At 38.3% G+C, this 14,402-nt stretch overlaps 1 protein-coding gene across 1 annotated transcript in view; it reads left to right on the top strand.

Moving 5' to 3' along the window:
* Positions 1-14,402, top strand: part of kalrna (kalirin RhoGEF kinase a) — a 322,593-nt gene that overhangs the window by 273,666 nt on the left and 34,525 nt on the right. The window contains 6 exon segments of the mRNA XM_067443216.1: positions 44-139; positions 7,074-7,189; positions 10,372-10,438; positions 10,829-10,932; positions 11,007-11,076; positions 11,160-11,246. Coding sequence (XP_067299317.1) covers positions 44-139; positions 7,074-7,189; positions 10,372-10,438; positions 10,829-10,932; positions 11,007-11,076; positions 11,160-11,246 — 540 coding nt within the window.

Here is a 14,402-nt window from a genome sequence, read left to right as displayed (position 1 = left end):
TCTTTCCTCCTGCTAACGTCTCTCTCCTCCTGCTGTCATGTAGTCGTCTGTGCTGCTGGCTTCACGGCAGAGCTCGGCTGACGTCCCCAGTGCTGCTGAGCTTGTCAGTGCTATAGAAAAACTGGTCAAAACTAAGATGGTAAGTGTGCCACTGAACACGGCTTGCTCTCCTGGCACAAGCAGGATGATTTGATCGGCTAACCTCCTGGTTTTCCTCTTTTCCTTTCTGTTTTCTCTTGCTCTAAGACAATCACTAACTCTTGAGCGTACATTGCACTACTGAGATCATCTGCATTAGTCTCACATGCATCAATAAAACGTCAATGTGTCTGTTGTTCTGTGTTGCTCTGTTTGTTGTTTTAATATTTCTGTGCATTTATACGTGACCTGTTGGATTTGTGTTGAATGTGCTGTGTAGTGCTGTCGTTGTGTTTAAGAGCATGTTTCTGTCATTGGCCATCAGCTTCAAGATTCAGTTCCCATTAAATCTGTTGTAAGTGTAAAATGTCCCTACTTTCTGACGGATGAAACCAGTGTACTGAGAAACCACACTAAGGTTTGATTGAATCACATGAGATTATTTTTTCACACCTGTGAGGATTTAGTTATGTTAGTGGCATATCTGGGAATTTTCAGAGTTCGGTACAAGTTGAGCTCAATCGACAGCATTTGTTTCGTCTTGATTTATTGCAAAAATGAATTCCTTTTTTCCTTTTCAAAAAGTTAAATTTGGGATTTTAATGTGGCACTTACTATGGGAGTAAATGGAGCCACTCCATTTATGTAAAAATATACATATATATTTGAATATGATTTTAGTGGAGGGAAGTGGCTTCACCAAGCTTTTCTGTGTTAGGCCATATCCAATTTTACATCGTTTAGAAGGCAGGAATCATCGTTTAGAAGGCAGGAATCATCGTTTAGAAGGCAGGAATCATCGTTTAGAAGGCAGGAATCATCGTTTAGAAGGCAGGAATCATCGTTTAGAAGGCAGGAATCATCGCTTAGAAGGCAGGAATCATCGTTTAGAAGGCAGGAATCATCGTTTAGAAGGCAGGAATCATCGTTTAGAAGGCAGGAATCATCGTTTAGAAGGCAGGAATCATCGTTTAGAAGGCAGGAATCATCGTTTAGAAGGCAGGAATCATCGCTTAGAAGGCAGGAATCATCGTTTAGAAGGCAGGAATCATCGTTTAGAAGGCAGGAATCATCGCTTAGAAGGCAGGAATCATCGTTTAGAAGGCAGGAATCATCGTTTAGAAGGCAGGAATCATCGTTTAGAAGGCAGGAATCATCGCTTAGAAGGCAGGAATCATCGTTTAGAAGGCAGGAATCATCGTTTAGAAGGCAGGAATCATCGTTTAGAAGGCAGGAATCATCGCTTAGAAGGCAGGAATCATCGTTTAGAAGGCAGGAATCATCGTTTAGAAGGCAGGAATCATCGTTTAGAAGGCAGGAATCATCGTTTAGAAGGCAGGAATCATCGTTTAGAAGGCAGGAATCATCGCTTAGAAGGCAGGAATCATCGTTTAGAAGGCAGGAATCATCGTTTAGAAGGCAGGAATCATCGCTTAGAAGGCAGGAATCATCGTTTAGAAGGCAGGAATCATCGTTTAGAAGGCAGGAATCATCGCTTAGAAGGCAGGAATCATCGCTTAGAAGGCAGGAATCATCGCTTAGAAGGCAGGAATCATCGTTTAGAAGGCAGGAATCATCGTTTAGAAGGCAGGAATCATCGTTTAGAAGGCAGGAATCATCGCTTAGAAGGCAGGAATCATCGCTTAGAAGGCAGGAATCATCGTTTAGAAGGCAGGAATCATCGTTTAGAAGGCAGGAATCATCGTTTAGAAGGCAGGAATCATCGTTTAGAAGGCAGGAATCATCGTTTAGAAGGCAGGAATCATCGCTTAGAAGGCAGGAATCATCGTTTAGAAGGCAGGAATCATCGTTTAGAAGGCAGGAATCAGAAGATTTAATGTAACTACTTTTAAATTCTTGAAAAATGTACCTTATTCACTTTCATCCAAGTATCCGAGTTGCTTTGGATTAAAAAAAGAAAAGAAAAAGGTAACGCTTTATAATAATGTTCGCTTGTCATTTATAAGTGGTTAGTTAATCATTTACAAAACATTCATAAATGATCATAGACTGATATGCTAATATTTGATGTATGTTTAGCAAATTCTGTTACAAGTCATTTAAAAGTGATTAGTAAACGATTAACTAATCACGAAACATGATTTTTTTTAATGTTTTGTAGATTCAGTTATAAATAATTTACAAGTTATTACACTGTAAAAAAAATATTTAGAAAAAAGGTTACCTGGTTGCCTTAATTTTGAGTTCATTGAAATTAAAATTTTGAGTTAATACAATGAACATTTTTTGAGAATCGACAACCTTTATTCAAATATTATTAAAGATTTTGTAAGCATATTGGGTAATTGTGTGTGTTTTATTTCTGATGATGCAGTGAAACATGCCATATTGTGCTATTTTCATGATTTATCAAATTTTTGATGTGGTTCAGATACAATAATACTTTAAGTTTCTATTTATTAAACAAATTTCCTTCATTGTATCAACTCAAATTTTTAATTTCAATAAACTCAAAATTTTAAGGCAACCAGGTTACTTACTTTTTTAAGTTAAACCAATAAAAGCCAACAAAAAATGTTTACAGTGTAGATAATTATAAACTTATAATTTGCTAATTGTTACTATATGTTCATAAATGATTAAGTAATATGCTAACAATTTACAAATCTGTCATAAGTTATCTTTTAAAAAAAATCATAAAATAATCAAACAGATCCTTAGTAAATGGTTACGTTACTAGTTAATATACTATTCATCACTGAAATGTCAACTTACCATTATCTCAATAAACAATTGTTAATCATGAACAAATGATGATCAAATCATTAGAAAATGACGAGTATATAATTTATTGGTGATTTGTAAATCGTTAGCATTTTACTCAATACTCATTTATGAACGTATAGTCATGATTTGTAAATGTTACGTTTATCATTATCTAATCACTTGTAAATTACTTATAACTGAATCTACAAAACATACGTAAATTAAAATATCATTTGTTAATCATTTATGAATGCATAGTCATGTTTGGTAAATGATTAGTTCATTATTTACTAATCACTTGTAAATGACTTACAACTGAACGTTATTATGAAGTGTTACCAAAAAAACAATGGTGGTCATTGTGTCACTAATGCTGCTAATTGAGCTTGACTTGTTTTGCACACAAATTACACATTAAAATATTTAATATGTTCCACAGCACACAAATTTTGATCAAGCACCTCCAGAATTTAAACTACAACTTGCTTTACAATCTGAAAGTTTAATTATTACCTTATACTAATAACCAGTATCATAATCTGAAAAATATAGTACCTATATTACAATGTCCAATTGTGTCCAATAAGACTCTGTTCTGGAGTCCCCACAGCACGGCATATTGTGTAATTCTCCAGCATCTAACACACCTGATTCAACTCATCAGCTCATCATTGCAAGACCTGAATGGGCGGTCAGATAAGAGCGAGCTCACACTACAGGACTATGTTTAGAGTGTCAGTCCAAATCCAATTTTTGTGCATATCTGAATAAAATCAGATCAGATTTAGCAAGTCTGAACAGCAAAAAACTTGAATGAAATGTGATTTTTACAAATCCGTTTCGAGATACATTTATATGTGGTTTGAACTGTGGCATAATTGGAAATTTGTTTCAGTCTGACCACTCTAATCAGATTTTGCATGGTTTATGTAACTTTCTCACGCCACGTAAAATGTAAACTTGTCAGGCACTGTTATAGGAAATATGCTGAAAGTTGTTGCAGAAGGTTTTGTTCTTGCAAAGTGCCCGACAAAGCATAGTGACACATTTACAGAGATGTGTTTTAAAACCGGTGGAGACAGAGCAGAATAAATCTGCTCATCATGTTGTAAATAAGACAACATCTGTACTGCAAACCCCTCCATTTTATGGTTGTTGTTGTTTTTGCCGTATACCTTCCAATGGAATGTCATTGCCATAGAAACCATGCCACACCCCTCAAAATCATTGAATTCAGCTGTTCCAATCAATTCCATGGCCATTCCATGGTCACCACTAGACATGTGCCGATTTTCGGTAATCGATATATCACGATAATGAATATGCACAATATTTTTATCGGCACTTTAAAATATCGTAAATAATAATTTATTAACAATTATTACATTATTTATAATGCACTCAAGAATACTTAGCTCCATCAACCGTATAAATGCTCAACACAGCTAATCTGAGTCAAAGGGACACGCTCAAATGAGAAGCACATGAACGAGTGAAGGAGACGCGCTGCTGAAGTGCCGCTCAGTGACAGCAGAGGGCGCTGATGAACTGCAGAATGCAGCGGTTACCCCGGAAACCCGCAAACAAAAGCAGATAGTGAAGAAGTTTTTAAAACAGCCATTCGTTTTTTGTAATCTCAATTTGTTCATCACAGCACCAAATACTTAATACTTAAAGACTTTATAGGCTATTTATTTTCAAACTTAAACATTTTTATGTTTTAATCTGGACTACGACATGCCCTATTGATTAGAATTTTTTGTATTATTTGTTATTGTTCAGTAAAACTTTGAGACATACGACTTCATTAGTTAACATGTTAATTCATTTTTACCAAACTGACAATGAAAAATACTTATAAAGAATTAATTATTCTAAGTAATGTTAATTTCTTAGTTGCTGTTTAATAACAAAATAACTTTTTCAATGGACCTAAGATAAAACTAACAATGATCAGTATTTCTTAACTAACATACCAAAAAACATTATACTTTCTGTAACAAATGTAGCTATTGCTCAATCTTAGTTAATGCATTAAATAATGAGACCTTATATTAATTTGTTACCTGTTGTTCTTTATAGCCTAATTCTTTGGCACTTTAATCTGTTTGAAAATTGTACTTTTACAGCTCAGGAAAAAATTAAGAGACCACTTAACATTGATTTCTCTTAATTTTTCCAGAGCTATATATATTTTTGGTGCATTGTATTATTGTATTTAAACATTGTTATTTTTGTTATTACAAAAATAGTTCTTAAAGCTGTTATGCTATGACAACACTTTTGATAATATTGTATATCATGATAAAAGCTTCAGCAATTAATCGCAACATGAAAAATTGATATCGGCACATGCCTAGTCACCACTAAATATTCCACTGTCAGCTGTTAGTGGGATTATAACAAAGTGGAAGAAATTTGGAACAACAGCAACTCAGCCACAAAGTGGTAGGCCACGTAAAATCACAGAGCGGGGTCAGCGCATGCTGAGGGTCACAGTGCGCAGAAGTCGCCAACTTTCTGCAGAGTCAATAGCTAGACCTCCAAACTTTGTGTGGCCTTCAGATTAGCTCAAGAACAGTGTGTAGAGAGCTTCATGGAATGGGTTTCCATGACCGAGCAGCTCATCCAAGCCTTACATAAAGTACGCTGCCACTGGACTCTAGAGCAGTGGAGACGTGTTCTCTGGAGTGACCAATCACACTTCTCTATCCCAATCCCATGGACGAGTCTGGGTTTGGCGGTTGCCAGGACAACGCTACTTGCCTGACGGTATTGTGCCAAGTGTAAAGTTTGGTGGAGGGGAGTTATGGTGTGGGGTTTTTCAGGGGTTGTGCTTGGCCCTTTAGTTTCAGTGAAATTAACTCTAATGCTTCAGCATACCAAGACATTTTGGACAATTTCATGCTCACAACCGTGGGAAAAGTTTGGGGATGGCCACTTCCTGTTCCTACATGACTGCACACCAGTGCAGAAAGCACAGTTCATAAAGGCATGGATGAGCGAGTTTGGTGTGGAGGAACTTGACTGTCCTGCACAGAGTCCTGACCTCAACCTGATAGATCAGGTTTGGGATGAATTAGAGTGGAGACTGAGAGCCAGGCCTTCTCGTCCAAAATCAGTGCCTGATCTCACAAATGCACTTCTAGAAGAATGGTCAAAAATTCCCATAAACACACTCCTAAACCTTGTGGAAAGCGTTCCCAGAACAGTTGAAGCTGTTATAGCTGCAAAGGGTGGCCCAACTACATATTAAACCCTACAGATTATGAATGGGATGTCATTTAAGTTCATGTGCATGTAAAGGCAGGCGTCCCAAAGCTTTGGCAATATGTAGTCATAACTTATTGATCATATTATGTTTTTTTACAGTGAAAAAAAAATGATATATGTGAATATATTTGAAAATATAGTGTATTTCGGAAAATGAAAGAGTAGTATGGACACACAAATTGGCTCTGAACAGTTGCAAAACATAATGTGAACATAACTAATTTAAGATCAGATTCCAATCAAATGCACAAAAAAATCCAATTTGGACTGACAGTGTAAACGTAGCCTAAGACTACAGTACCTGAACTGCTGTTGTGTAATCTGTCATTGTCTTGTCAACACAATACTGATGAGGCGCACAAAGACATTTGGTCAAGAGGCTACATAAAGAGTCTCACATAAATTCTTTCACAAAAAGACTTTTGGAAATATGGAAAATAAGGAAATATATCTGTGACTGCAAAATCGAGTCAAAAGTCTTTTAGTGTGAGCTTGCCTTAAGCGAGACAAACAAAATATGCAATGCTGGGTGTCCTTCAGGACAGGTTTGAAAACCAACGCAATAAGACATGAATTCTGGAAGTAAACAGCCACATGGTGTTTTTATTAGTTTACAAGCATATGCGTTCATTTGCATTGTATTCCTCCTTAACTGTCATACCTTGCATAGCCTTTTGTGGTAATGAAGTAATAAAAACCTTCCAAACTTGCCAAAGTGCTGGATATTATGGCTCATTCTGTCCCGAAGTGACGCTTTTCTGCCCTTTGAATCTCTTGAGCAGCTCTGATGGTGGTGAAGTTTAGGGCCGTGTCACACATAAACCATTCAATTGCTGTGCTTGTTCTCCCACATCAGGCCTGACATTTCTAAATACAGACTGTCAAACTGACTGGAGTCTTTTGTATTTGTGTTTGTCTCTTCTCCGTTGCTCTAGACGCTGGAGCCAGGATCATACCCAGGATTCAGCTCGGTGAACCCAGCAGAGCAAAGCCCCATTCCACCCAGAAACCCTGAGCTGGAGCAGAAAGCCAAAGCACTGCGTGGACGAATGTAAGAGACGCTGTTCAGTTCTCAGCTGGTCAAAACCTTTACATGTAGCTACACACATACAGCGTGCGCATTTATCCCAGCACGCAGCATTGTTTTGAATGTTCGGAAATAGGGTTGGGTACCGAAACCCAGTGCCAATATAGCACCGGTACCTATACAACCGAATCAGTCCGCTCGAGACACACACTCAGCGCTCGCAGATCACACATATCACAACGGTTAAAGGGGGGGTGAAACACTCAGTTTCAGTCAATCTCATGTCAATCTTGAGTACCTATAGAGTAGTATTGCATCCTTCATATCTCCGAAAAGTCTTTCATTTTATTATATTTATAAAAGAAATATGGGCTGTACCGAGTCTTTCCGGAAAAAACTGATCCAGAATCATTTGGAGGCTGAAATAAATTGAACAGGAGAAACAGCAACAGCAGGACGTCCGTCTCTGTGGTATAGACTGTATTTAGTGGCCTGTCAACATTTGCGCTTGTTTACTCGCAGTTTATGAGGACATGATTCAGTTTATGGACTATTGTATGCGACTAAACCTTAGCAGTAGCAAGCAAAACGTTTTGCACATCAGACTAGTGTAACGTTATACATAGAACAACAATGGAGTAACAATGGAGTAATCTTTGGTATGATTTGGTGAAGTCCTGACAGCAGTGAACGGTGGAGATCCACTTTGAGACGCAACTGAAGCGATGTTGTGACGCTTCCCGTCATTTCTGCGTTCAAATCGGTTCAAATGCAGCGCTGCCTTCCGGGAATGCTGTGCTGAAGTGTTGAAGTCGCTCGACGTCACCCATAGGAATAAAGTGGAGCGCGGTGCCTGGATTCACTGGATCTGCACCTGAGAGAGTGTTTATGGGTGTGCATTTCCTCTCTCGCTCTAGTCACGCGCGCGCGCACCCTACCGGGAGAAGAGTCCGTACGGCCCATACAAGGACCTTCCACTCTATTAACGTCAAGCCGAGCCATACTCGAAAAAAACTCTCCGAAACTTGTGAGAAACCGGAAGGAGTATTTTTAACACAGAAATACTCCATCAAACGTCCAACATTAGTTTTTGAAACTTTGTCTATGTTTAGGATGGGAATCCAAGTCTTTAAAGGTGTAAAAAGCTCAGTATGCATGAAACAGCATTTCACCCCCCCCCCCCCCCCCCCCTTTAAGTGTTTTCAACCACATCATGTTTATTTTAGGTTTCAGACGTTTAAATGCACATAAGTAGCAGAAAAAACACGCTGATGTCTAAAAGTGGCAATAACTCCTTTCTGACAGTTATAATTTGACTGTTTTATTCATATCAGACGCATTATATAAGTACTATATAGTTTACTCTATTCTTCTCCGAGTTCACCGGTCACTTACTTTCATGTAATTCGTGAGAAGTGGATACATTTACGTGATCTGACAGATCCGATTCTCTGAGGCGCAAACTCACACGTTATAGATCAACTAACATGATCTTTTTGACAAAACACATTCACTTACACATATTTAAAAAAAACTAAATTTCAGATAGCTCATGACATAGGTAACAAGTTTGTGAATATTTTGCATAAAAAATAAAAAAAACTACATAAACCATTACAGCGCTTTTGCAGCTGCTGTGTGTCATGTGAGACGTGTTGCCATGGAAACAATAAGGCGATCCATTCTAAGTCAGAGAATATGGTCATATTAATGCAAATAATGCTGAGCTGAAGCTGGTTTGTAGCAGACCAAGAATACAGACTACTTTGCTGTTATTAGTGCTGTAATATCACTAGTCTTTTTTTTTTTTTAAAGGTACACTATGTAGTATTTTTGCAGTAAAATATCCAAAAACCACTAGGCCTGTGTTATATATTTTGTTCAGTTGAGTACCTACAATATCCCAAATGTTTCCAACTATTTGTAAATTGTGAGAAAATTGCTATTTTAACCAAGGACTGGGTCGTTTCAGCATAGCGTTTGAGGGAGTCGCCTGTCAATCGCGTCATATCTGCGTTATCCTCGGTTTTATTGGGCAGAAGCGCTTTACTCTTAGCAGTGGGAACATGTCACAGCAATGCCGAGCGAACGCACAGAGGAACGTTATAACATCATTTTAAACACACTTAAATGTATCTAATATGATTAACAGAGCTGCTTTACCCTATAATCATGACTGGAAAAAGCGGAAGTGCGCGCGCCCGGCGACTGTGTCCCGTCCCGTCATAATAAAAGTCCCGTTACTCGCGAGCCATGTGTTTGTATAACAATCACTCCAGCGGCCGTGCACAGCTTCACAACACTCGGTTCTTCTCTGCTTTACACTACAGTAACGTTAATAACTGCATCCATGAACATGATTTCTGTCCGAGTCCTATTTTCCACCGGCTGTGAGGTGAAGACCACATGTCCCAAGATACTGCGCTTACACTTGGCGTCATCAAACTACGCCTTACGTTTAGAATAGGTGCCCTCCAGTGGACGAAAAGTTGCATAGTGCACCTTTAAGTATCAGTTCAGGCACCGGTACCATTTTAAAAGTACCGGTTTGGCACCGGAATCATAAAAAACCTAAACGATACTCAACCCTATTAGGAAAGTTCTGTTTCAAAATATACATCATAAAAGCCGACCAATCAGGTTGTGAACGTATCCCTATGCCTTTAGGTTCGTGTTAAAATGCCGATGTGAACGCTAAGCGGACCAGGACAAATTTTTTTGGGAACCAAGTGAACCAAACTAAAAGTGTAAACACACCCTTAGTAGATTTTACTACATTTTCAGTCTTACAAACTTGTCAGTAATTACTCTTCAGTTGAAAGCATGGTTCTTCTGAAACGCGCACAAAAATCAATCACAAGCACACAAAAAAATATTGTCAAAATATTTTTCCCTACTGTATCTTCAGTTTTTTATGGGTCAAAACAAATCTGGTAAAATGCAGTTTTTAGAGCCAAAAGATCTGGATTCAGTGCATTGAGAAACAGCTTCCCGATTGGCATGGCTCTCATTAAAGATCCAAGATATTTATGGGAAAGTTTATCCATTGAAGGCAATCAATCTTTTTATTATTTTTTTTCTCATTCTGCAAAGACCCTTAAACGCAAAGTGTGATAAACCTTAACCTGACACACATTTTATTTGTTAGTTGTTTTCTTACTGTTCAAAAATCTGTAATATGTATTGTATGTTTTTTTCGGTTTTAGGTTTGTTTTGAATGAATTAATCCAGACAGAACAAGACTATGTGAAAGATTTGGGTATCGTGGTGGAGGTAAGAACAACTTAATAACTAACAGAAAATAGCCGACATCCTGACAGTATAACTTAACATCATAATATAATGCTGGGACTAAAGACATATTTTGGCATTGGCATGAAATGATCATCCTAAACCACTCTAGTGTCCGTTATCCTTCTTCATTCGACTTTGTTCTGTTTGTCTGACTATATCAAAAAGCATTTGCATATTCCTCATTTGTCATTCCTCATTTGCCTTTCATTACACCATCAGTGTTTGAGTATTTACTGGAGTGGATGTGCGGTTATCCTAGTGTTCATTTATCAGCGTTTACAGCCGCTGTAGGCGGTCATGTGAATAACTGTTGCTTTTATCAACTGTTTCGGATGGTGACTCGTATGTATATGAAATGCTTTTCTGAAGGGGTTTATGAAGAGATTAGAGGAGAAAGGAGTTCCTGATCATATGAAAGGAAAAGATAAGATCGTCTTTGGAAACATTCACCAAATCTATGACTGGCACAAAGAGTAAGTGTCTCACATTTGCTCCACTTATTGGAAAATTACTGAAACTAATTCTGTGTTTCATTTGCTATCTGAAGTTTTTTTGTTGGTGAACTGGAAAAATGTCTTGAAGATCAAGAAAAACTGCCTGAGCTGTTCAGTAAACATGTAAGTATGTGACTGACATCCGGTCTGATGCTCTAAGTGTAAAGGCAATGCTCACGAAGTGTTTCCCTTTTCTGTGTGTGTAGGAGAGAAGACTGCACATGTATGTGGTTTACTGCCAGAACAAACCCAAATCTGAATACATCGTTGCAGAATATGATTCATACTTTGAGGTAAGACACACTTTACTGCAATAGAGTGCTGCAGGGATGGCATATATTTATAGGCCAGTCTGGAAGGTATGCTCCCTTCACATGCAATCAGATTTATTGTAAATATGAGTTTTTTCACATCTTGCTCGTTTGGAGCGTTTGTTTCAGAACCTGGTGTGTTTACTTTGGCATATGTGAACACAGTAATCACACTCGTATCCGCGCCAAAATAATCGGTCCAATATGGCCTGAACGAGGTGGTATCTGCCCGATTGCGAATTAACTCTGGAGCGGTTCACTTATGGTGAGAGAGTGATCCGGAGAAAGCAAAATGGATTTTTGGTCCATTTAAAAATGTCGCCTTGTAAAAGCGAACCGAACCAAGAAGAAATCTTAACATTAGCCCCGTTTCCACCAAAATTACCCGGAACAATTTGTACCAAGAACTTTTTTACAGGAACTTTTCTCCCCCCAGACCTGCAGCTGTCTGCGTTTCGACCGCGATCTAAAGTTCCGTGAAGATTAGGCAAATGAGTCGGTGATGTAGGACTGCGCGCGACTGCTCCTCCAAGTCAGAGACGGACAGTAATCATTTTTGCACGATACTATATCCCTTTTACAAGCACACTTTTTTTGTCATTCAGATTGAAAGATTTAGTGGACTGTTTACATGAGACGTTCTGTTGTTTACGTGTGATTTTGTCATTTTGTCACATGCAGTTTGTCTGCTGCATCAAAAATGTCAACGCTGTTTTTTTTCCAGCAGCTGAATGTGTTAACTGTAGCCATAGCAACTCTTAACGGCCACCAGGACTAATACAGCATTATATAAGCTATGTATCTGTTGTAAAGTGTAATAATCATCTCAGAAAAAAAATTAATTCTTCTGTCAGGCGCAGTTAAAGTAAAAACTGCCTGGGGCAATATATACGCTGTGTCATTATTCCAACATTATCTTCATAACTTACGAAATAAAAAGTTTACCCCTCAGAAAAATTAGCTTTCCTCTCTTGTCAACATGAGCGCGGCGCGCACTGTCACGTCATGTAAGGACGCACACTTAAAAGTAATCGGTCAGGTCGTTTACATGGTGAAAAATAGACTGTAAAAAAAAATGAATAACGAGTATGGAAGAGATTCTACCATTCTTGCTGGTTATGTATAGGTTTACTGAAGAGGTAATTAACAACGACAGAAAAGAGCACTAATATGCAGATTCAGCAGCATGCAGCATATTCAGAAAGCTTGTAAAGCTAGATTTAAAATGACAATGTATATTATTATCAGCTATTACGGACATTGAACGTGAGATGGCTGAGACGAACGCGCGGCATCAGACAGAGAGCAAGACTGATATTTACTGAACGCAGAACGAACCTCGCAAAAGACTTTTAAAAATGCCGGTTGAAATAAAATGCTAAACCAATCAGCATGTTCAGCGCCCAAGTCCTGCCCTCAAAAGTTCCTGAAAAAGTACTACCTCGCGAGCAGGGCCGTTTGGAGGGGGAAATATTTACCCAGAACTTCATTTAGACCCTGGTTCCTGCGGTCTAAACACACCGAGTACCACCCAAAGTTCCTGGTTCCTGGGTAAAGTTCCTGCGGTGGAAACGCGGCTATTGTAACTCTTTTATCCTAGTTTCAGAACAAAGTAAACGTTCTAAAGGTGTGAAAACGTCCATAGTCGGAAATTGGACATGAACACCCTCTTATGTCGGATTTACTACTGGGAAACTTGCAGATCATTTTGATACCCGCAAGCTTTGCTGATTGTTTGGTCCTTTTTAGCAGCCACTTGTACGTGCATGCCCAGTGTGCATGAATGGTCATGTGGTGTAATTTCGTGGAAACACCAATATGGACGAGGATCGTTTTCATTTTAACACAACGTTTTAACACTAGTGTAAACAGGCCCTTAGTCGCGTTGATCATTAACTCTTTTCCTGGCAGCTTTTTAAAAAAAAAGTTACCAGCCACCGCCAGGGTTTTTGTTTTTGTTTAACGAATATCTAAGCATACAATATATCAAAAGAATGAGCTGACCCTCTTCTTAAAAAAAAACACAAAAAAAACTTTTATTCTGGCTTCATGCATACAGATGGAGTCGATCGAGTCCATCAACTCCCCTAATGCACAGTCCTGTAGCTCGTCCTGGGTCCACATTTCATTCAGTAACATTAGAGAGTTTTGATTCATAAGCTGTTTAATGATGATTACGTTATTTTACATCTGCATATGATATGCATATGTCTTCCTGGTGTGTCTTTTGATCAGGAGATTCAGTACTCATTCAGAAGATGCGTAACAGCGCCCTCTAGCGTCTAACAGTGAAAACACAGAAGCACGGAAAATTCTGTGTTTGGCCGGGAAGCGTGTTCTCACAAATAATGGAAAATTGTGTTTGGCGGGGAAGCGTGTTCTCACAAATAACGGAAAATTGTGTTTGGCGGGGACAGGGTTAAAGTATTGCATATTTACATGAATAACCATTTGATGCTTATTATATGTTTTATTCACAGCGAAAATAGCCTGTATTTGCCATAGGCATAATTTCAGCAAGCTGACGATCTAGATTGCACTGTGAATGTTTATATGGTTGTCAACTAACCATACAGACACTACATTTTATTCAAAATTAAATATCTTCAATACATTTTAGCATTATTAAAATTTCCCCCCAAAATGAGAGAGAATAAACCTGGTGTCCTCCGTGATTGTTATTAATTCTGTCAATAAAGCACTTGAACGTTACAATCTCATAATCATGACTTGTCTGATGACATGAAGGCGACATTAGCATCGCCCTAGGTCCCTCGACAAAAAAAGCCAATAAGCTTTGAGACCAACAAAAGTTTATGATACTTGCATGTTTTGTTCATCAAGATCATTTTCACAATTTAACAACGTTTAACGTTTAGCCTAAATGCAATTGGCAGAGGTAAAAAGCTAAAGTCAGGCTATAAAGGAACTATACCACGGCCTCATGACTTCAACGACACATCAACACCAAGCTTTTGAAATGTAGCTTAATTAAAATTCTATAATTTGGTAAAAATGACAGTACAAACACAATGAGGCTGTAAAAGCAGACTAGTGAGAAGATGAGCTTTGTTTTTCGGCTTTATGACAGCCTGTAGTCCCATTTAGCCGCTTTTTAGCAACCACATTTTTCAAGAC

Source organism: Pseudorasbora parva, chromosome 5 (assembly GCF_024679245.1).
Source record: "Pseudorasbora parva isolate DD20220531a chromosome 5, ASM2467924v1, whole genome shotgun sequence".
NCBI classification, from domain to species: Eukaryota; Metazoa; Chordata; class Actinopteri; order Cypriniformes; family Gobionidae; genus Pseudorasbora; species Pseudorasbora parva.
This window is presented reverse-complemented; position numbering and strand designations above follow the sequence as displayed.